The 22,240-nt window shown below is 35.8% G+C and overlaps 1 protein-coding gene and 2 pseudogenes across 2 annotated transcripts in view; 2 read left to right on the top strand and 1 right to left on the bottom strand.

The window, feature by feature from the left end:
* LOC114284528 (uncharacterized) overlaps positions 1-6,761 on the bottom strand; it is a 28,549-nt pseudogene extending 21,788 nt beyond the window's left edge.
* Positions 6,762-15,032: 8,271 nt separating this feature from the next.
* Positions 15,033-15,428, top strand: LOC145805782 (uncharacterized). Its single transcript, XM_082900992.1, has one exon. The coding sequence runs from the start codon at positions 15,033-15,035 to the stop codon at positions 15,426-15,428; it is 396 nt and encodes a 131-aa protein (XP_082757118.1).
* A 65-nt stretch (positions 15,429-15,493) lies between these two features.
* The window catches only part of LOC114296915 (uncharacterized), a 32,889-nt pseudogene continuing 26,142 nt past the window's right edge, over positions 15,494-22,240 (top strand). The window contains exons 1-2 of the transcript XR_014347943.1: positions 15,494-15,932; positions 16,323-16,644. The product of XR_014347943.1 is annotated as an uncharacterized LOC114296915 (transcript). The remainder of the gene's footprint in view (positions 15,933-16,322; positions 16,645-22,240) is intronic.

Genomic DNA, 22,240 nt, shown 5'->3' with positions numbered 1-22,240 from the left:
TTATAGTTATTTAAAAATATGAAATATATTGGATCATACTTAAAAATTTACAAAAATTGATCAATATTTATTTTAAACCCAATAAATATGATTATGGAAAAAAAATATGCGTATCGGTAAGTTTTTTTCAAATTGTGCGAAAAATAAAAAAATTCACAGTTCCGGTTATCGCAACCGTTACGCTACGGCCTTTACACCCCGCAACCGCAACCGCAACCGCAACCGCGTCACCGCCACCGTTACGGCGACCGCAACTGTTTTTCAGAACCTTGCTCACCAATCTTGCTTGGAATTGGGCCAGTTAGTGGATTGCACATCAAATTTAATAGCTCCAGGTTCTTCAAATCCGCAATCTCATTTGGAATCTCACCTGAAATCTCATTTGGTCATGTTTCCAATTTCTTTCAGAATCTTTCCTTCAAATCTGTTATGATACAAGTAAACTGTGGTTAATTTCTTGAGCCTGCCCAATTCAGAAGGAATTGGACCACTGAGACTCCCAACTGCTAAATCCAAGTATTGAAGATTATCAAGATTACCAAATTCAGGTGGGATAGGACCTCCAAACTCGTTGTATCCGAGAATGATTGTCTCTAAAGACGAAAGCAACCCGAGCTCTAGTGGGATTTTCCCAGTCAGATTATTCCCGGAAAGTCCAAGAAACTTGAGATTCTGCAGATTCTTGAAAGAAATAGGAACTGAACCTTCAAAGAAACTCCCACGAAAATCAATGCTTTCGAGTGATGTAGCATTGCCAAGATCCTCATGAAGAAAACCTGTGAAATTATTGCTCGACGCATTCACGGATTTCAATCCTGAAGCCCTGCCAAGGCCCCCTGGAAATCCTCCAATGAAATTGTTCTGACTGACATCAATGCTCTTCAATGAAGTGATGTTGGAGAGTAAGTTTGGCAATTCTGAGGACAACCCATTGCAGCAAATGTTGAGATAAGCAAGACTGTGAAGGCCTTGTATTCGATCCGATACTCTGCCACTGAGATTCATGTTGGAAAGATCAAGCTTTTCAACATAGCCATTGGAGTTGCACGAAATACTGGTCCAATTGCAGTGAAATGGACCGGTATCGGAGCCATTGATGGGGACTTTCCAGTCTGAGAGGTGATCCGCAGGATCAATGAGAGTGGATTTTATGGAGAGAAGAGATGATACTTCATTATTATCATTTGGTGGTAGAGTTGGAGCTCCCTCAGCAAACGCAAGAGAGAGACCAATGTAACAGTGGAAGAAGAAGAAGAAGAAGAAGAAGAAGAAGAAGAAGAAGAAGAAGAAAAGGTGTGTGTGCATCTTCTTGTTGTTCTTCTTCTGTTGTGTTTGTTCCTCTTCTCTTCACTTTTTAGCCGTCTTTTGGGGTATGTGGAACAAAGGTGTATGATGGTGGCAAGTGGGTCTTTATATCAAATAGAGAGACAAGGCAAGAGATGATTAGATAATAAGTTAGTTATGATGATTCAAAAAAATGGAGTAATAATATTACTATGATTTTTTATTTATATAATGAGACCCTTTTTCCATCCGGAAAACTAGAATAGATTAATGAGAGTTTTGAGTTCGTGAGGTCTTGGGATTTAGAAGAAACAGCTCTTGATTAGGGCATCTAATGACTGTAAAGGTATTGGACTAATTGAGAATCTACCCGACACCAAAACATGCAAGGAATGTGTTTCTCATCAAGTGAATGCATCTGGCATTACCTTTTACTTTTTCTTACTAATTAATTCAAATATAGGTCAACCCATGTTGATGATAATTAATGTTCTTGTGATTAATTGTTAAAAGTCCATTTGCATTTATCTGATTCAACCATATTTTTTATAATAGAAAAAAAAATACAAAAAAAAACCTCTAGGGTTTGATTTTCGTAAGAAAATCAATCCTAAATTTTTGATTTTGTGAATTTAAACCATAATCTTTTGATTATTTTCAATCTAAGTCATATATTTATTTTCGTTAAGCAAAACTAGTGGAAAAAATGTCTAAAATACAATTTTTCATTGAGTTTAATGACTAAAGATATCATTTTACTATCAATTTTGCATAGGCAAATAGTTTAGATTGAAAATAAATCAAAATATTATAGTTTAAATTGATAAAATAAAAAATTCATGATTTATTTTGTTACAAATTTTAAACCCATTGTTTTTTTTTTTTTTTTGTAATTTGGTAAATATGATTTTAAGAATATACTATCTATTTTTTTATATATATATAAATAGAATCGATAATGTGACTATCAATAGATGATCAATTTGAATTTTTACATGGATGGTATGCTCAATAGACCCTACAAGTTAAGTCCACAACAATCTATTGGATCCTCTGTCCAATTTTTAAACATATATATATATATATATATATTAAAGAAAAATATTGAGTGTAAAAGTAATACTATTCTACACTATATTACTGACTAATAAAAAAAAACGGAATAAATAGACAAATTTTATTTCTCATTAACGTAACAATATTGTGATCCCTACAATAAAACGAGGATGGTCATTGAATAATATTTACTCGGGAATTAGTTAGTGTAAATCCATGAACACCCTCATGACTAATGTTAAAAGAAATTATTCTAACTCTCTCTTTAAGTCTAGTAAATTATTTAGTGTATTTTGATAATACATTTTAATCCACAAATCAAAGGGTACATCCAGGGATTTTTGCCTAAATTTAGTTTAGTTTTTTTTTTTTTTTTTTTAATTTTGAAGTGCTAACAAACAGTAATCTGAGGAAGATTAAAAAAAGGACAGAAGAGAGTCTCTCCATGTTACAGGCTGATTAGAAGAAACAACAGACAACTACGCTTTCTCTGCTTCTATATGAGAGAGAGAGAGAGAGAGAGAGAGAGAGAGAGAGTTGTATGGGAATGAAAAGGGAAATGCATCAATCATTGTAAAGAATGTAGCAACCAAACACCACCATTTCTAAAACAATTACAAACAGTGCCTACCCACATGCACCCATATGGCACAAGTGGATTTTTCAGGATTTAAAAACTCTCAATGGTGCAAATTAATTATTATTTTTTTTTTAAAAAAAAAGAAGAAGATTGATATGTGTTTATGTATGGATATGTGCTTTTAGAGAGAGAGAGAGAGTGGGTAATAATAATTCATCCTCATAATAATAAAGGAGCACTACAACATTTTCTTAGTCTGGTGACACTTGAAAGTGTTACGAAACTATTCTTTTAGTGATATTTTTTAAATTTTGTAACGTTTTAAATAAGTGTCATTTATATCAATGCCACAGTACCAGTGGCACTTGTAAGTGCCGCTACACTATAAAGGCTAAAACCTTTCAGTGACACTTTAATGTCATCTTAGACACTATTCATGACACTACCAAGTGCCATTAAAGAAAACTTACAATTTAAAAAATGTCACTATATACTTTTTTAATGGTTCTTCTTATGCCATAATTAATATTTTTAACAACTCTTATAAATACCACTAGATCCAACTTTTAGTGACAAATCAAAGTGTCAGTGCTTCACCATTCATTTGTGCCATGGCGATAAATTGAAAAACAAAACAAAAATAAATAAATAATTATTTTACACCATTCACTCCATTGATATTTTGGTTTGTAAGATAAACAAATAAAATTTCATTTATTAAATGTAATTACAATTGACACAAATATAGCAATATTATTCTTTACTAATAAAATAAAATCAAAACATTGTTCCTATTTTGACAAAGTCAATATCATTATCATAACATCAAAAACAAAAATTAAACAAATAAATATTTACTATCCAAAAAAGAGGTAATCTTCATATCCACGAAAAGTGTGTATTGCTATAGTACTTCAATAATATTTGTGGAAGTCAATGCCCAAATCGAGTTCTTATAAGTTTCTTGTAATTGCTAGAATTAGCCTCATAGAATTGTCTATACAAATTAGAATGGAGTCTCATAAATATAATCTTCAAATGCTTTGATGATAACACACTGCAATACAAGCAAAAATCAGCAAGTATGAAAAAAAATACTCTCTAAAAAGCGAAATTAAAAGCAAATAGAAATAGCTCAACATATCACAAGTAAATCCCTTCTATTGAATTCATTGTAATCATTAGTGGATAGTATAGAAGATACTTTATAGTAACTCACCAACATTAGTATATAAGATACTTTCCAATTATGTTGCAAATTGATATATGGTAAAACAATAAAATGAAAGAAGCTAATAGCACCGCCACAAAATGAATAGTACATAAGGAAAAAGAGAAAAGGAATTATACTACACTCTGCTTTTGGTTTTTCATTTTCTTCCCATGCTTGAATCAAAGCTTGTTTCTTCTATTTTCTGTCATAATATGAAGCAAGATATCAAAGGCTTTGGAGTGAATCAAAGTTAGTTAATATAGCATGATAGATTATCCCTTAACCTTAAGAAGAAAATTACCTAAATCAAGGATCAATAGAACATGAAGGCTTTACACACACGTGTATATATATATATATAGAGAGAGAGAGAGTTCATACATTTTTAGAAATTGTTTTGAATCTATATTTTCCATGCTTTGATGATGACATAATGTCTCTGTTTTCCATATATATTGTTAGAGAAATGGATTTCACCATTAATTTCCGGTAAATTTGAGCTTTTATTAATATAGGTCCCACACCTCGATTTGGATGGGTCCAAGTGGCAACACGTTCCTTGCCATGTGGTGAACAAGAATATATACTCAGGTGGTCGAAACCATTTACGAGTGAATGAGAAATTGATACCGTAATAAGCCTCATAAACATGAAATGTTTTGTGTGGTTCCCTTGAGTTGGTATCTAAAACCTTGTCCCACATAGGAAACTTAGAATAGTTTCAAAGTGTTTATAAGCTCTAAGTTGGAGACCTTGGGTTGGGCCCCAAGGGGTACCCAAGTTTTGTAGGAGGAGGAGTTATGGACAAACCCAAATCCATCACCACACGCGCGCGCCGCCGCCGTCCGTCCGGCCGGGTCGGGGCGGGTGTGGGTATTTATTTTTACTCCGAAATTATTTGAATTTTTCCAAATAATTTTCAGCGGGAAAAGGAAGTATAAAACTGAAAGTTTGAATTTAAATTTTTCGGTTTCTCCTTCTCCAACAGTTGCGTCTCAACCTTGTGACTGTTCTTTCCAAATGGGCATCTATTCCGGTTTAGGCACTTCCCTGCCTATATATATATCAATCCTCCATTCCAGATAAAATAGATATATAGTTTTTCCCGTAACCAGTCTTCTCCTTTTTCCCTGTTTCATACATTCTTCATTTTGTATCTGGTGTGAGTTCGAAATACCACAGCCTGGTTCGCTGTACAATCAGTTTGCAGTGCTGCATCTGTTTGGGGTGATTGTTGAATCCTGGAGACAGGACGTCCGTAATTCTCAAGCACCTAGGAGAGGACGAATTTCTGTCTTAAAGACACAGTGTCCAAACACTGGCCTCAATCACAACATTTGATTTAAGTTTGATTCTGAAGAAAGTTGTAAGTGTTCACTAAGTCTTGTGTTTATTCATTATCTGTTTTGTTATTCTATTAAGATTATCTGTTCTGTTTTATTATTCTGTTAAATTAACTATTATTGAACTAATTTTTGGATAACATATATTACAAAAGGGAAAGAAGAAAAAAGAAAGAATCAAATAAACAAAGCAAAAGCAACATAAATTAATAAACCAAACACCCAAAGATTCAAATTCATGTGAACCAAATACTTATCCCAATTGTTTCACAAAACATAACAGAACAAGTGCTTCGCCTTCTTTGTTCAAAAAAAAAAAAAAATACAAAAACAAAAAATTCACCTTCTTTACAATGAAAAATAACAATGAAAATGAGATTTATAAGTCCTTCATGTTTCTCAACCCCAGGTATAATTTGGTTATTGTGATAGAGCAAAGAAATCATTTAAGATAATACCAATTAATGAAAAATACACTAATTACTTCTGAAGCACCTGCACCAAGGTCAACTCTACCGTTAATAAAAAAATCTTCATGGGTAAAATAATAAAGAAATAGATGGAAAGGAAATGCATTACCTAAACAAGGGATCTATTTTTGCTGAATTTTGACAAGTTACTTTAATCACAACCATCATATATTACCCTTTGCTTAAACATGTCATTATCTGGGAAACCATGATTGATTGTCTTTAATTTCTCATGGTAATTTACATGATAAATTTTCAATATCATTAACCTCTATTTTTACACAAATGTTATCCCCAAAACTAGTTTACGATTTTTGTTAGTAGTTACTATTATAACACTTCAGGCAATAAAGTGTAGAGAACAAGAGAAGAGAGACTTGCTCACCTGAGAAACAATTATTGGGTGTCTTGTAGGGTATTGCTATGTGTTACATTACTCGAACGTGATTAGTTGACATCATGGGGCTGGCCATAACATTTATGCTAATATTTTGGCTAACGACATGAGGGTGGCAATTAGTGATTGGTGTTTGATCTCACATGGCAATGCGATGTGGCACTACCTAATAATTTTTCTTGACCGAGGATGACTACTACTAATAAATAATAAAGTAAATTACTTTCCTATTAGTCAAACACATTCATCCATTTGCAAGACAAACTCATTGGCACATTCTATCAAAGACTCGCAAGACAACTTATGCACATACAACCATCAAGCCCATGAAACTAATGTGCATGAAACTACCATTGACACTTACATGAACAATTTTGGTAGCCAAATGAAGAATACAAACTTGTTGGAAGTAGAACATTTTTAGGGAAAAAAAGGTGATGTATAAAAATTAAACAATCATATTTGAAAAAAAAGAAAAAGAAAAGTTTCTATTAACAATGGCAGCTATATAGATATCCTACCATTGTTAATCAGCCTAGTAATCAAATATATTCAAATGTTTCTGATGTTGTATAGATACACATTCAAAATTGGGTTACTCAAAACCTTTATATATCTAATCATCAACATTTATAAATGGATATCTACAAACACACACAGACACAGACACACACACTGTAACGCCCTCAAAATAATACATAAAACCCATCACTTTAGACATGCATTGATATAAAAGAAACTAACCATTTCTATTCATCAGAGTAATTCTTACAACTGTATTACATGTTAACAACAAAAGCAAATGCCCTATGGGCTTACACCTTTCCAAGTCAACACCTGGTTACACAAAAGAAGAGTACTAACTCTATACAAAATAAGCCCTTGGCTTGATATACATGTAATACAAACAAAATAACAAAAGAGTCTTCAACTCTCATCATCTTCCAAGCTATGTCCTTGGAGGTGGCATACTACCTGTACCTGAAAATAATGTCCCATAAAGGGTGAGCCAACGCTCAGTAGAGATATGCTAAACACAGTATGAGCAATGACTAAGACATTAGCAATTGATAAATGTTCAATTTCCATAAACCAATTCATAACCCATTCCCATTTCATGACCACTATGTTCATGTTTCATTTCAATTTCCATTTCTTATAAATTTCATAATTTACATCAACGGCTCAGAACCTGGCCAACCACTTATATGAGACAGTGACTCATATTAAACATTTCCCATTTTTACAATAGATAAACATACTAGTTGTATCAACATCTCAACAGATAAGCATACAAGCTGTATCCACATTTCAACAGATATGCATTTTAGCCATATCAACACTTCCAAAGATAAGCATATGAGTTGTATCAACACTTCCAAAGATAAGCGTGTGAGCTATATCAACACAATATCTGACAAGCATATGAGCTGTATCAGTGGAGTCCATCCCCTATCTCCTCCCAAACAACATCCGGTTTAGAGGTCCATCCCCTATCTTCCCCTAAACCGTGGAGTACATCCCCTATCTCCTCCCACACACACAACGTATATACACAAAGGTCCTATACACAATCAATCAATACATAACGTTAATGTATTCCATCAACCGTCATACTCTATGACATATCCAATTGATTAGTTTTAGTTTGCCTAATCATCATGCATGGTCTACAACAATTAAAACTACCCTCCACCGGTAGCCCAAGCGATTATTTCTAAATAGATAATAAAAGCTCCAACAGATAAAATATCACTGTTTTCAAAAGTGAGCGATTAATAAATCTAACTCCACTATTCAACCATATAATGAACCAATTTCATTATTTCCAACTCAATTCCATAAAGTCACAATTTTCCCAAAATTAGGGTTTTCCACCCGATTTCCAAATATTGACCCAATGGTCTAAATATCAACAATCAACAACGATATCATTATTTTGAACCCACAATACACATTTTAGACTCAAAATAACAAATCCTCTTTTAACATTTTGAAACCCTAAGTCCCAAAATTTACCCAACTTCAACACTTTATCAAAACAACCAAAAATCTAGGTCAAAGACCATAAGAGTGAGTAGGAATCCCTACCTCAAATTTGGAGCTCAAGGAAAGAAGGTGAAGAAACTCAACGTGCCCCAAAACTCAATATTCTCGGATCAATGTGTAGCCCTCGACGATCAACCCAACTTTTACAAAGGGCGAAGGAAAAGAAAACACTCTAACTAGATCAAACCCTAGAGAGAAGGGAGTTTCTAGAGAGAGGAACTCTCAAAATGTCTTTTTAGAAAGTAGGAGAGAGAGAGAGAGAGAATGTAAAAAGTGATTTTAAAATGCCCAGCAGCCAACTGATATACGACATTCCCGCTCGAGCGGAGAACACAACGCTCGAGCGTCAAGAACAAAAAACTAGGTACGCTCGAGCGCGAGAATGCCCGCTCGAGCTCCAAGACACAAGAATAAAGTACATCCACTCGAGCGTGGATTTCCCCTCCCAGAACTTACACCAAAAAGTACTACCCGCTCGAGCGCCACCGCTCGAGCGTAAAGAAATCCGCTCGAGCATGAAAAACATGCCTGTAGAAGTTCTGCAAAGCACCAAAATACTAGGAGCGTGCAATCTCCGCTCGAGCGCAAGAAGACCCGCTCGAGCGGACCTCCTAAAAACTAGGCAAGAAAGAATTGAAACCAAAGCCTAACCAACCTGTAACAACTCTGCCCAATACATCCTAAAACTCAATCAAGTGGAATTAAAGGATGACAACAAGGCATACCACCACCAACTTCACGGAACCGAGTCCGGAATACAACAGAACAGTAAAGGGACAACTAGGATCGCTATAACACACACATATATATAAAATAAGTAATAAATATTTTAAGTTTGCTTGGTTTTATGCTTTTCTCTTGATTAAAGAACACAACTATTCATTTCATCAAGAATAGATTGAAACTGCACAGAATTAGAAGGTGACAGATGCTCCAAGTAAGATTGTAGTGTTGCTACTGGTCATCAAAATGGTAGGGCATTAGTATTAGTAGTATTATATATGACAATCAAATTAGTTTCTAGATGGTAGGCATGTTAAGTTGTAGTACTATAGGTAACGGAGCATTTAACACTATCATTATTCAACATCATACTCTAGATGACTTGTTAAAATATTAGGACATTACCACCATGGACCGAGCTAATTCTCCAATGGAACATTCACAAGTATGCCCTGCAAATTTAGGGGGAAAAAAACAATCAAAATTGTATTTTGATGAAACAAGTAGTAAGTATAACTATTGACAAAACAAATGGTCTATACAAAATACAAAGACACAAATTAAAGTAAGAAGGAAGATGATGAGTGAATGTGAAAATTACTACTATGATAAGGACAACAAATAATCAAAAAGTATGGAACATATACAACGTATATCAATTTTTACTGTCTCAAAGAATGTGAAGGGCCTACCTTGCACCCTTAAAAGCTCAAACTATAGAAGAACAATAATTTGAACAAATTAGAGCTTTTATGGAGTTCAATCCCTAAAATTTGTTTTTGTGATTCTACTTCCTTCAATGGAATAAAGAGTCAATGGTTTATGAATATATGTATGTGTACAGAGAGAGACAGAAAGAGAGAGAGAGAGAGAGAGAGAGCAAAGGTGAGTCAGATCAATGAGAGTGGAGAGAGTAGAAAGAAGTCAATGGGGGTGTTTGTTTGGGCTTTTTTGAGTCAACTTATAGCTTCTAGATTTTGAAAAGTTATTTTGGACTATTTGGTTAAACTTATTTCAAACAGCTTCTGATTCTAACAACTTATTTTAACTCAAAAAAGTTGATTCTGAGAAACTACCCACCCCTTACTTCTAATTATCGGCTTTTGTTGTGGACATTATACTCTTAGATTTTTTTATTTTTTTTAAAATAGAAAAAAAAAAAAAACCCAACTGGACTATAGATTTTTTTTTTTTTTAATGAGAAATTTAGATAAGTAGTGAATAACAAAAAATAAAAGTTAATTGAAAAAAATCATTTCACAGCTTATTTAGCAAACACTATTCAGTAACATAAATTTATAATTCAACAATTACACCAAATAGATTAACAACTTCTAATTAAAGTTATAATTTATAATCTGTTAAATTATAATCTATAATTTATTTTAACAATTACACCAAACGGGTTTCATTCAAACCCAAACCTTAGGATTTTCTCCGAACATAAGCACTTGCAAACCCTAGGATTTTTCCCATTCTTTTTGTGAGTTAGTTCACAAGTGGAACTCTAATGTTGGGATTCCAATGGCAACGTTCAATGACCTTTTATATATATATATATATTTTAATTCTAGAATGCCATTAAATTTTATTTGTGCTGGCAACCTTAAATAAATCAAAGGGTAAATTATAAATATATTTTTTGAGATTTGTTTAAAATATAAATTGTTTCTTGTGATTTAAAAAATTACAAATACCTCCCTATCAGAATTTTTTATTTAATAGAATTAATTGAAAAAGTAAAATTTTTAACTGTTCCCCTATACAATAATAAAATTATCTGAATTATTAATTGAAATAAAATTTTAACATTATTAAAAACTATTAATTAACTTGATGATTTATTAATAAAAGAACCTATTTGTTATGAAATTAAAAACCTTAGGGGACATAATGTAATTTCTAAAACCAAAGAGGGTAATTTGTAATTTGAGTAAATCTCAGGGGATGTGTTTGTAATGTCTCCTAAATAAAATGTTACTCAATTTTATTTTAATTTTAAAAATTGCAACAAAAATTTTTTCTACTTAGAACCTTAAATAAAATGCACATTAAAAAAAATGCCATTAGATGTATTTGTAATAGCATTTTTATACATAAAAAAATACATTGAAATAATGTTTTTGTTGTAGTGTTGTGGCACTTGTTTGTTGAAATGTCACTAGATCCTTTTATGTTTGTCGTTTTGTGACATTTTTCAAAAACGTGCCACTAAATATTATTTTTATGATATTTTCTAAAAAGATGCCATTAGTATAGTGCCACTAAAGTATGCTATTGTTGTATTATCCCATTATTGGAAGGGACACGCCTCTGCTCTTTCCCACCAAAAACAATAATACAAATAATAAATCATCATATATATTTATATATATAAATATTATTAAAGTAGTATTTTTTTCATATCTACTCATAGGGTTGCAAATAGGGCTGCAAAATCATGTTCGTGGGAGTAGCACTATTGACAAAATCATGTCCATATCGACTTATAGGGCTGCAAATGAACCGAGCTGTTTATAAACAAACTCGGCTCGGCTCGGCTCGTTTAGTAAACAAGTCTAGCTTAAGCTCGCATAAGTTCGGCTCGTTTATCTTTATTTAAATTATATAAAAATATATATTATTTATATATTAAATAATATATAAATATGTATAAATAATAGTATAAATACATAATTTATATATTAAATAATATAAATAATATTTTTTATTTAAATAATATTAAAAAAATTATCGAGCCGAGCTCGAGTTTCATCGGCTCATCAAGCTCGGCTCGTTTATCTTTATTTAAATTATATAATAATATATAAATATGTATAAATAATAGTATAAATACATTATTTATATATATTAAATAATATTAAAAAAATTATCGATCTGAGCTCGAATTTCATTAATATTAACGAGCTGAGCTCGAGCTCAATAAATGAGCTCAATAAGTAAACGAGCCAAGTTTGAGCTCAGCAAAGCCCGGCTCAACTCGATTTGTTTGTGTAACAACCCCGACCTCTAAATAATGTTAATCTGTACTTAATTATACCTAACAGTAATTTAGGAGGGATTTGGGATTAATTTGCATGTGTATTGCATTATTTTTGTGTCTCTATCTGTTCGGTGTAGGAAGATCTGTTCATGTTTTAGTTTCAATTTGCGAATTGAAAGACTTATCGGCGTCCGAATCAGAAATTGACTTGATTTATGTGCTAATTAGGATTTATAAAATTTTATGGTAAGTTTAATTGAAATTCCATTTGGAGCGATTAAATTAGATTAAATTAATGCCCACTAATTAACCCTATTAGGCACACTCTTGGTTTAAAGCCTTAGTGGTCTCATTACATTTCCACTCACTCTTTTTTTCCATCTACATGCATCTTTGAGTCCCCTAAGCTCCAAAAACGTAAGAGAGGGTGAGAGTAGAGGAATTGGTTCAAGATTTGAAGATTGAGCTCAAATTCAAGGAGATGCTGAGAATTGTTGTTAATTGAAGAAGATTTGTGGAGCCTGAACCTTAATTTTGTAGATTGAAGCCTCTAGGTAAGGGACTAGACTCTTAATCTAGTAATTAACTTAGATTCTACAAGATTATTGGTGAATTAAGTGAATTTAAGTAGGAATTGCATTAGAGTTGGGGAGAAATGGACCATACCATGCATGCATGTACATTTTCTCACAAATTGAGCATGATTTCAAAGGTTTCTTTCATGCATGTGTTAACCTCACTTACATTTTGGTCATTCATCATGTTTTCCATTAAATTACCAAGTTTGATTATGTTTTGGAGGGTTTGAATTCAAGGAAGTTCTTGTATGTTGTATTAATGGCATATTCATAAAGTTTGTGTTGGAATTTTTGCACAATTGGCATGCTTTTGGGCCATGATTTCTTGAAATAATGCTTTAAACATGTTGATTTATGAGTTATTAAGTGTTTTCCAAAGTTTGAGGCCCAAAAAATTGAGTTTGATGCATTTGAGGTTGAATTTGAGCTTGGTGATCAAATCTGGAAATTCCAAAAATTTGATCCACGCTCGAGCGTGGAACTTTACGCTCGAGCGTGTGCCCTGAGTACATACACTCAGCTTGAGCGTCGAGATTTACACTCGAGCATGAAATGCATATACCCAGAAGTTTGCATATTTTACAGTTCGCTCGAGCGAGGGAATTCACGCTCGAGCGAGGTTCTGAGTCTCACGCTCGAGCGGAGGTCGAGCATCCGTCAAGCGTGAAAATCATGCTTCCAGCACTTTTCCAAGAGTTTACAGTCCGCTCGTGCGGGGAAAGTCACACTCGAGCGGAGCCTCATTGTCTGCATGTCCACTCGAGCGTGGACCTTATTTTCAGCAAGTGTCAAGAAATGTTTTCCAATGCATTCTTGCATCCTCATTCCATCCTAGGCATTCCTAGGCCATGTTTAAGACTCTATAATGGGGATCAAAGGTTAGAAACACACTAAGAGCCAACGAAGTAAGTTATGTACAATTAGAACGTACGTTTCAAGTGTGTGTCTGTTATGTGTTATGTAGGTCACGTGCCGTGTACCGTTTGACCAATCTGCTCTGTCTATCTGTCTCAAGGCCAACTGTGAGTAATAATATAGTAAATCTATGTTCAACTTTACTTATTTTCTATGTGATGAATTAAGATCTGTTTTCTAAAATGATATGTTCTGTAGAATGAATAATTGTCCAATTTCTGATATATATTCTTGACATCCTTAGCATCATGTGATATCTGTTGGCTGTTACCCGGTATCAGAGGTTCCATCATGGAACTTAATCTGTCTGCACTCTGTTACCCGTACCAGAGGCTCCGTCATGGGGCTCAGCGTGTTTACTCTCTGTTACCCGGATCTGGAGGTTCCTTTATGGAACTGGTTATTCATAACCCTCACGTGTCTGTATCTGTTCTGTATCTGCTCTGTTAATGCTAATGGATGTATCACATAAACTTAAGCATACCTCATGATTTCTATATATGATCTGGACAAATTATGAATTTGATACGAAACTGAACTATGATTTCTGAATCTGTACGGACTCATTCATTGAAACCCCTTTACTCTGTTATTGTTCACTGAGCTTTCGCTCACAGTTTATATTATATATGTAGGTGAGCCGGCGCGTGACCAGGGCCAGAGTTGACGGCCTTCATTTCTGTTTTGTCAGCCAACCGTTGTGCCTCCCGAGGAGGTTCCGTTCGAAGTCTAGTTATATGGCTGTTTTTGTACTTATGCTAGTCTCTGTCTGTTTCGTAAAGTCGGGTCTTGGGAAGTACACTTTTGTAAATGTTTGTAAATATTAATGTCTTTCGACTGACATGTTTATGTATATATAAGTTTTGAAATCTTTTGTCCCATGTATGTTATCACAGCTCATTGGACCTTGTCTATTTTGTATAATCGCTTCCGCAGCCCCTTATTGTGTGCTTATCTGTTAAGAGGCCTTCGGTAATCCACGGATTACTGGCCGGTTACGATGCTAAACCTACAGGAGCGGGTTTGGGTCGTGACAGAGTGGTATCAGAGCACGTGTTCTACCGCACACACAAGTCCATATGAGCTTAGGATGTCCTAGTAAGAGTTAGGGGCATTTCATCTGCATGTGTGAATGTGTGGTAATCCAAATGAATGTGAAAACTGAATGTAAATTGGAGCAAATGAATTGAAGGAAACGAATAAGATTATGCCTATGTTTATTATCATTTGATGTCTCTATAGTAACATGGAGAATGCAAGGGGAAGTGATGTAAATGAATCTTCAGAGGCTCGCATGGGCCGAATGGAACAAATGCTTGCAACATTGACTGAAACTTTGTCACAACAACAAAGACAACAACCTTTGCCCCCTCTACCTCCGCCGGCACAGGCCGAAGCAAATAATAATGACATCATCAACTTGACACAGAAATTCATGAAAATGAAACCGCCGACGTTCTATGGTGGAATCGAACCATTGAAAGCAGAGACATGGTTACTTGAAATGGAGAAGCTATATGAAGTGTTTTCTTGTTCTGAAATTCAGAAAGTCCTCCTAGCCACCTATACTCTGAAGGATGAAGCCCGAAGGTGGTGGTTACTGGTTCGAAGTGGCAATGGGAATATGACGTGGGCACAGTTTAATACCATCTTCTATGATAAATATTTTCCCCAATGTTTCAGGGATCGGAAAGTGTCTGAGTTTCAAGAACTTAAACAGGGAAGAATGTTTGTAGCAGAGTACGAAGCCAAATTCACCGAACTGGCATGGTTTGCTCCACATATGGTGGATACTGATTACAAGAAAGCACAAAAATTAGAAGGTGACTGGATTTAGAGGTGTTTGATCGAGTAGGCGTATTAAGATTGCTTACTTATGTGGAAGTTTTAGACAGATCCTTAATGGCGGAAGCCACCCTAGCCACTATGAAACAAAGTAAAGCCACAACAGCTACAACAACTGATTGGAGAGGAAAAAGGTCTGGGTTTGGTTTTAAAAGAGGCCGGTCTTTTGTCAGTAAGAGGCAAAACACGAGGTCTACAAGCAGCTCGAGTCAGAGTAGTGGGTCTATCCCGGTCTGTTCTGATTGTGGTAGAAAGCATAGGGGTGTGTGCTACCGAGTGTCCGGTGCTTGTTTCCGATGTGGCCAGGCAGGTCATGTAGTGAAAGATTGCCCACTCAGGTCTGAGAATACTAGCCGTCCTGCTGCAAGTTCAGCTGGATCCGCCTCTACGGCCAAAGTAAATGCAAAAGCCAATACTGGGAAAGAACCTCTGAGACAAGGTCGAGTGTTCGCCTTAGTGCTTCATGACGTACAAAACACCTATACTGTGGTGTCAGGTACACTCTCTGTATGTTCTCAAAATGCATGTGTACTGACAGATTCTGGTTCTACGCATTCCTTTGTATCGCATGCTTTCTCTCAAAAATTGACTAGACCATTAGAACTTATGGCATACGTGTTATCTATATCTACGCCGTCTAGGGGTTCTATGGTGTGTGCTCATGTTTATCCAGCATGTGATATTATGATTGGGGATATAATGTTATATGTCGACTTATTGCCCTTGGACATTGATCATTTTGATTGTATTTTGGGAATGGACTAGTTGACTAAATACTGTGCTACCATTAACTGTGCAAGTAAATCCGTTGTGTTTAGACCACCGGGTATGCCTGAATTTATTTTTACTGGGAATAGGTTAGTTCCTCCCCCATATCTGATTTCAGCCCTAAAAGCCATAAAACTACTTAGGAAGGGATGTAGGGGTTACTTGTGTTGTATACTGACTGCACCATCTGACAGTACTAATGTAGAAACTATTCCTGTTGCTTGTGAATTTCCCGATGTGTTTCCGAATGTCTTTCCTGGGGACTTAGTTGATAGAGAAATTGAATTCACTATTGAGGTGTTTCTGGGAACACAACCTATTTCCAAGACTCCCTATAGAATGTCTACATCGGAACTGAAAGAGTTGAAAACTCAACTTCAGGAACTGCTGAACAAGAAATTTATCCGTCCGAGCACTTCGCCTTGGGGTGCTCCAGTCCTGTTTGTCAAAAAAAAGGATGGATCTTTGAGATTGTGTATAGTCTATCGAGAACTGAATAAAGTAACTATCAAGAACAAATACCCTCTGCCCCAAATAGATGACTTGTTTGACCAACTTCAGGGAGCCCGAGTATTTTCCAAAATTGACCTCAGATATGGGTATCACCAGTTAAAGGTTAGGGCTGTAGACATAGAGAAAACTGCATTCAAAACTAGATATGGACATTATGAATCTTTAGTAATGTCGTTTGGGGTGACCAATGCACCTGCTGCCTTCATGGATCTTATGAACAGAGTGTTTAAATCATTTCTGGATGAATTTATTGTTGTATTTATTGATGATATCCTGATTTACTCCAAAAGTAGGGAAGAACATAAGAATCATTTGAGAATTGCCCTGCAGACTTTGAGAGAAAATAAATTATACGCTAAATTGTCCAAATGTGAATTCTGGCTTGACAGTGTGGCATTCTTGGGTCATGTAATCAACAAAGATAGTGTTTCTATTGACCCTCAGAAAATTGAAGCTATTGTGGATTGGCCTAAACCGACAAATGTGACAGAAGTTAGAAGTTTTCTGGGACTTGCAGGTTACTACCGAAGATTTGTGAAAGACTTTTCCAAGCTTGCCATGCCATTGACCCAGTTAACTCAGAAAAATGTGTCATTTGATTGGAATGAACAAAGAGAGGCAGCCTTTCAAGAGTTGAAAACCAGGTTAGTGACTGCACCAATTTTAAGTTTGCCCGATGGTACTGATGGGTTTCAAGTTTACAGTGATACTTCCTACGAAGGTTTGGGGTGTGTATTAATGCAAAATGGAAAAGTGATTTCATATGCTTCTCGACAACTCCAACGTCATGAAAAGAATTACACGACACACGATCTTGAATTAGTAGCAGTGGTGTTTGCCTTGAAAATCTGGCGTCACTACTTGTATGGGGTAACTTGTGAAGTGTATACCGATCATAAAAGCTTGAAATATTTCTTCACTCAAAAGGAATTGAACATGAGACAAAGGCGATGGTTAGAGTTAATCAAAGATTACGATTTACAGATCCTATATCGCCCAAGGAAAGCTAATACTGTAGCGGATGCCTTGAGCCAAAAATCCAGTTCAAATTTGTCATGCTTGCTGTCCAATAAAAAAGAACTGCTAGATGACCTGGAACAAAAGGAGATTGAGAATGACGCGCGAGAACAAGGTGGGATTTTAACTGCTATTTCCGCTCAACCTACAATTCTTGACGAGACCAAACAAAAACAATGCGAAGATGAATACTTGAAAAAGACCATAGAGGAAATTGATTCAAAGCCGAGGACGGGATTTGTGTTTGAGAATGACGTGCTGAGATTTCAAAACCGCCTTTGTGTACCCGATTGTTGTGATTTGAGAAAACGTGTGATGACCGAAGCTCACAGTAGTAAGTTTGGTATGCATCTGGGGAACATGAAAATGTATCATAATTTGAAACAAAATTTTTGATGGCCTGGAATGAAAAAGAGTATTGCAGATTTTGTGGCTAGGTGTCTACAATGCCAACAGGTTAAAGTTGAACATCAACGACCCGCTAGTTTGCTACAACCACTCCCAATACCGGAATGGAAATGGGAACACATTACCATGGACTTCATTGTGGGATTGCCTCGTTCTTCCCGAGGTATGGACTCTATTTGGGTTATAGTTGACCATTTAACTAAGTCTACTAATTTCCTACCTGTTAAATCTGTTTACAATGCTGACAAATTGGCCAATATGTATATGACTGAAATTGTGAGATTGCATGGAGTGCCAGTATCTATTGTGTCTGACAAGGACTCAAAGTTTGTGTCGAGATTTTGGCAGAGCTTGCAACAAGCTTTGGGGACTGAACTGAGGTTGAGTAGTGCCTATCACCCACAGACAGATGGACAAACTGAACGAACTAACCAAACTCTAGAGGATATGCTCAGAATGTGTGTGTTAGACTTCTAGGGGAATTGGGAGACCTATTTTCCATTAGCTGAATTTTTGTACAACAACAGTTACCACTCAAGCCTCGAAATGGCTTCTTACGAAGCTCTGTATGGAAGAAAATGTCGTTCTCCGATATGTTGGGCTGAAGTAGGTGATAGACCTTTGTTGGGACCGGAACTTGTGCAAGAGACCACCGAGAAAGTGAAACTGATCCAGCAACGTCTGAAAACTGCACAGAGTTGGCAGAAGAGCTATGCTGATGTCCGGAGAAAAGATAGGGAATATGAAGTTGGGGACCATGTGTTCAGAAAGGTGACCCCGATGAAGGGTCAAACTCGGTTTGGTGTTAAGGGCAAGTTGGCGCTAAGGTACGTTGGACCTTATGAAATCCTTGAAAAGATCAATCCAGTATCGTATCGGGTAGCTTTACCACCGGTAATGGAGCCTATGCACAATGTATTTCATGTATCGATGCTTCGAGAGTATTTGAGAGATCCACTCCATGTCATTGAACCAACACATGTGACTACACTTATGGGGAAAGACCTGTCCTGATTGTGAATCACAGGATCAAAAGATTGAGAAATAAATAAATACCGTTGGTAAAAGTTGATTGGCAAAACCACGGAGGAACCAATTCAACTTGGGAAACAAAAGAAGACATGATGAAGAGATATCCGGATCTGTTCCCAATGGACCCAATGTTGTTCCAGAATGAAGGTAATTCGAGTTTGGAGGACCAAACTCTTTTAAGGGGGGAAAGACTGTAACAACCCCGACCTCTGAATAATGTTAATCCGTACTTAATTATGCCTAACAGTAATTTAGGAGGGATTTGGGATTAATTTGCATGCGTATTGCATTATTTTTGTGTCTCTATCTGTTCGGTGTAGAAAGATTTGTTCATGTTTTAGTTTCGATTTGCGAATTGAAAGCCTTATCGGCGTCCGAATCAGAAATTGACTTGATTTATGTGCTAATTAGGATTTAAAAATTTTTATGGTAAGTTTAATTGAAATTCGATTTGGAGCGATTAAATTAGATTAAATTAATGCCCACTAATTAACCCTATTAGGCACACTTTTGGTTTAAAGCCTTAGTGGTCTCATTACACTTCCACTCACTCCTTTCTTCCATCTACATGCATCATTGAGTCCCCTAAGCTCCAAAAACGTGAGAGAGGGTGAGAGTAGAGGAATTGGTTCAAGATTTGGAGATTGAGCTCAAATTCAAGGAGATGCTAATAATTAGTGTTAATTGAAGAAGATTTGTGGAGCCTCAACCTTAATTTTGTAGATTGAAGCCTCTAGGTAAGGGACTAGACTCTTAATCGAGTACTTAACTTAGATTCTACAAGATTATTGGTGAATTAAGTGAGTTTAAGTAGGAATTGCAATAGAGTTTGGGAGAAATGGACCATACCATGTATGTATGTACATTTTCTCACAAATTGAGCATGATTTCAAAGGTTTCTTTCATGCATGTGTTAACCTCACTTACATTTTGGTCATTCATCATGTTTTCCATTAAATTACCAAGTTTGATTATGTTTTGGAGGGTTTGAATTCAAGGAAGTTCTTGCATGTTGTATTAATGGCATATTCATAAAGTTTGGGTTGGAATTTTTGCACAATTGGCATGCTTTTGGGCCATGATTTCTTGAAATAATGCTTTAAACATGTTGATTTATGAGTTACTAAGTGTTTTCCAAAGTTTGAGGCCCAAAAAATTGAGTTTGATGCATTTGAGGTTGAATTTGAGCTTGGTGATCAAATCTGGAAATTCCAGAAATTTGATCCACGCTCTAGCGTGGAACTTTACGCTCGAGCGTGTGTCCTGAGTACATGCACTCAGCTCGAGCGTCGAGATTTACGCTCGTGCGTGAAACGCATATACCCAAAAGTTTGCGTATTTTACAATCCACTCGAGCGAAGGAATTCACGCTCGAGCGAGGTTCTAAGTCTCACGCCCGAACGAAGGTCAAGCGTTCGTCAAGCGTGAAAATCATGCATCTAACACTTTTCCAAGAGTTTCCAGTCCGCTCGAGCGGGTAAAGTCACGTAAAAGCGGAGCCTCATTGTCTGCATGTCCGCACGAGCGTGGACCTTATTTTCAGCAAGTGTCAAGAAATGTTTTCCAATGCATTCTTGCATCCTCATTCCATCCTAGGCATTCCTAGGCCATGTTTAAGACTCCATAATGGGGATCAAAGGTTAGAAACACACTAAGAGCCAACGAAGTAAGTTATGTACAATTAGAACGTACGTTTCAAGTGTGTGTCTGTTATATGTTATGTAGGTCACGTGCCGTGTACCGTTTGACCAATCTGCTCTGTCTATCTGTCTCAAGGCCAACTGTGAGCAATAACATAGTAAATCTATGTTCAACTTTACTTATTTTCTGTGTGATGAATTAAGATCTGTTTTCTAAAATGATATGTTCGGTACAATGAATGATTGTCCAATTTCTGATATATATTCGTGACATCCTTAGCATCATGTGATATCTATTGGCTGTTACCCGGTATCAGAGGTTCCATCATGGAACTTAATCTGTCTGCACTCTATTACCCATACCGGAGGCTCCGTTATGGGGCTTAGCGTGTTTACTCTCTGTTACCCGGATCCGGAGGTTCCTTTATGGAACTGGTTATTCGTAACCCTCACGTGTCTGTATCTATTCTGCATCTGCTCTGTTAATGCTAATGGATGTATCACATAAACTTAAGCATACCTCATGATTTCTGTATATGATCTGGACAAATTATGAATTTGATACGAAGCTAAACTATGATTTCTGAATCTGTACGGACTCATTCATTGAAACCCTTTTACTCTGTTATTGTTCATTGAGCTTTCACTCACAGTTTATATTATGTATGTAGGTGAGCCGGCGCGTGACCAGGGCCAGAGTTGACGGCCTTCATTTCTGTTTTGTCAGCCAACCATTGTGCCTCCCGAGTAGGTTCCGATCGAAGTCTAGTTACATGGCTGTTTTTGTACTTATGCTAGTCTCTATCTGTTTCGTAAAGTCGGGTCTTGGGAAATACACTTTTGTAAATGTATGTAAATATTAATGTCCTTCGACTGACATGTTTATGTATATATAAGGTTTGAAATCTTCTGTCCCATGTATGTTATCACAGCTCATTGGGAAGTACACTTTTGTAAATGTATGTAAATATTAATGTCCTTCGACTGACATGTTTATGTATATATAAGTTTTGAAATCTTCTGTCCCATGTATGTTATCACAGCTCATTGGACTTTGTCTATTTTGTATAATTGCTTCCGTAGCCCCTTATTGTTTGCTTATCTGTTAAGAGGCCTTCGGTAATTCACGAATTACTGGCCGGTTACAATGCTAAACCTATAGGGGTGGGTTTGGGTCGTGACAGTTTGCAACCCTATTTGTATTAATGTTAACACCGTATATTGTAATTGGATTTCTCATGCTCTAAGTCATCAACATTTGTTTGATGGCACAAATAGCCTAATTTTACCTCGTTGATCTTTATAAATGTCGTATTTCACTTATTTACGTTTTTTCTTTCCCCCTCATCCATGATGTATGCAATCTCAGGTGTTCAAAGATGGGAACAAATTCTAAAGGGTAAGTTTGACATTTGATTTCCTGCTA

This window comes from Camellia sinensis, chromosome 13 (genome assembly GCF_055761805.1).
Source record: "Camellia sinensis isolate YWXY chromosome 13, ASM5576180v1, whole genome shotgun sequence".
NCBI classification, from domain to species: domain Eukaryota; kingdom Viridiplantae; phylum Streptophyta; class Magnoliopsida; order Ericales; family Theaceae; genus Camellia; species Camellia sinensis.
The sequence above is the reverse complement of the archived record's forward strand: the minus strand, read 5'-3'. Positions and strand labels throughout refer to the sequence as shown.